This window comes from Apium graveolens, chromosome 7, assembly GCF_009905375.1.
Source record: "Apium graveolens cultivar Ventura chromosome 7, ASM990537v1, whole genome shotgun sequence".
Taxonomy (NCBI): Eukaryota; Viridiplantae; Streptophyta; class Magnoliopsida; order Apiales; family Apiaceae; genus Apium; species Apium graveolens.
The window spans coordinates 185,458,482-185,460,142 of NC_133653.1; the positions used below are offsets into that span (position 1 = coordinate 185,458,482).

General features: G+C 46.2%; 1 protein-coding gene across 1 annotated transcript; it reads left to right on the forward strand.

The window, feature by feature from the left end:
* Positions 1-302: 302 nt before the first annotated feature.
* Positions 303-1,066, forward strand: LOC141674253 (uncharacterized). The gene is made up of 2 exons (XM_074480973.1): positions 303-433; positions 515-1,066. The coding sequence occupies exons 1-2, from the start codon at positions 410-412 to the stop codon at positions 1,064-1,066; spliced, it is 576 nt and encodes a 191-aa protein (XP_074337074.1). The 5' UTR covers positions 303-409.
* The last annotated feature ends 595 nt before the right edge of the window (positions 1,067-1,661 follow it).

Genomic DNA, 1,661 nt, shown 5'->3' on the forward strand with positions numbered 1-1,661 from the left:
CATTTCATGCATTATTAACATCACTTATTTTGTCCTTTGCTTTGTTTCAGCTGCTAAGGAGATTAACGAGGACAATGTTCCTTTGGTTGAGGAAACAGCTAGGATGAAGAAAACTCGGCTCGCAGGCCTAGACACCCGGGGAAAGGCCACGGAGCCTATCTTTTTGAAGAAGCACAAAGAGCCTATAGGGGAGGCTTCAACTGAAGGAGCTGGAGGCCATGGTGCTCCTATCACTGCTGCTGCCCCTACTGCTGCTGCCACAGGCGCCTTTCAGCCTCTCTAGGGATTCCGCCGAGGGGACACCGTAGTTGGTTCCACGAAACATGCTTGGGATTGGTCCTACCATAGCGTGACTCCCAAGGATTTTACTGATGTGGTGGCCACCCCTGATCTTGAGAGGATTAAGCTCATGGGAGCTCAGTCTCTGGCTTCGGTATGCCTTCTCTTTTTTGAACTTATTTTTCATTCTTGTAGCATTTTCTTGCCTTATACTTTGTTAATTGCTTTGTTCCAGTCTAACGCCTACTTTCAAGGCGCTGTGAGGCAAGCCGAATCGTGGAAGCGGGCTTCTGATAAGGCCGATAATGCCCTCAGGAGGCAACAGAAGAAGTATGCTACCCTGGAGAAGAAGCTCAAGCGCAAGGAGGAAGAACTCGGAGAGTCTAACGCCGAGCTGGTGGTACTTCGGGCGGAGAAGGATAAAGCTATAGACAATTATCTGAACTCGGAGGAGTTTGCCCAATCCATGAGGATTAGGGATGATTCAGTCTTTCCCGGGTTTTTTAGGACTGGTTGGGACACGGCCCTTGGGACCGTGAACGAGGCTTGTCCTGATATTAACCCGGCGGACTACATCTGCCCTGATGACGAGGCTTTGCTACAGAGGTTTCGTACCCGAGTAGTTGTCTCGGACCATGTTCCTCAGGATCCACTCCTTCCTCCTCCCGAGTCTTCTTCCAGACCTGCTGAGGACGACAGCTCTTCCTCCTCCTCCGAGACGACAGAGACATCCAGCGAGAGTGGAGAGGATGATAATATGGATGCCGAGGGTACTTCAGCTCCTTAGAGCTTTTTCAGCCCTGCGTGGCTTTCTGTTTTTTATCCTATTTTCGAGACTTTATTTATCGAATTTTTATAATATCTATCAGATCTATTTCATTTATCACCTTCTATGCTTGCATCCATGCATTTGACTTTTATTTGTTAGGCCACAAACATACTTTGAAGAACTCATGAATTTTGTAAAATTGTCTGGGATTCGTCCCTTACACAAGTAATAATAAACTTCGTAATAAAACTAAAACATATAAATCCTAAGCAAGCAAAGCTTCAAGGTGCTTTTCAACCTACTCGCCATCCTGACGAGTAAGAATCATATCCGGCTGCCCTACACATAGTAAACCTTCAGGTTTTGTGCATGCCAAGTTCTCGGGACTTCAAATCCATCCATAGTCTCTAGCTTGTAGGTTCCTCTACCTTGAACACTCTTGACTCTGTACGGCCCTTCCCAATTCGGGGCAAGCTTCCCTTTTTGTCCTACACCAGATGCTTCTATCTTCCTCAAGACTAGATCGCCTTGTTTAAAAAACCTTTCTTTAACCCTTAGGTTGTAGTAAAATGAAGCCTTTTTCTGATATTCTACTATCTTTGCATGTGCCTTA

Excerpts from the sequence above, each read along its gene's own strand:
- LOC141674253 (XM_074480973.1), top strand. The coding sequence starts at position 410 with ATGGGAGCTCAGTCTCTGGCTTCG. Across the intron at positions 434-514 it reads GAGCTCAGTCTCTGGCTTCG|TCTAACGCCTACTTTCAAGG; the intron begins GTATGCCTTCTC and ends GCTTTGTTCCAG.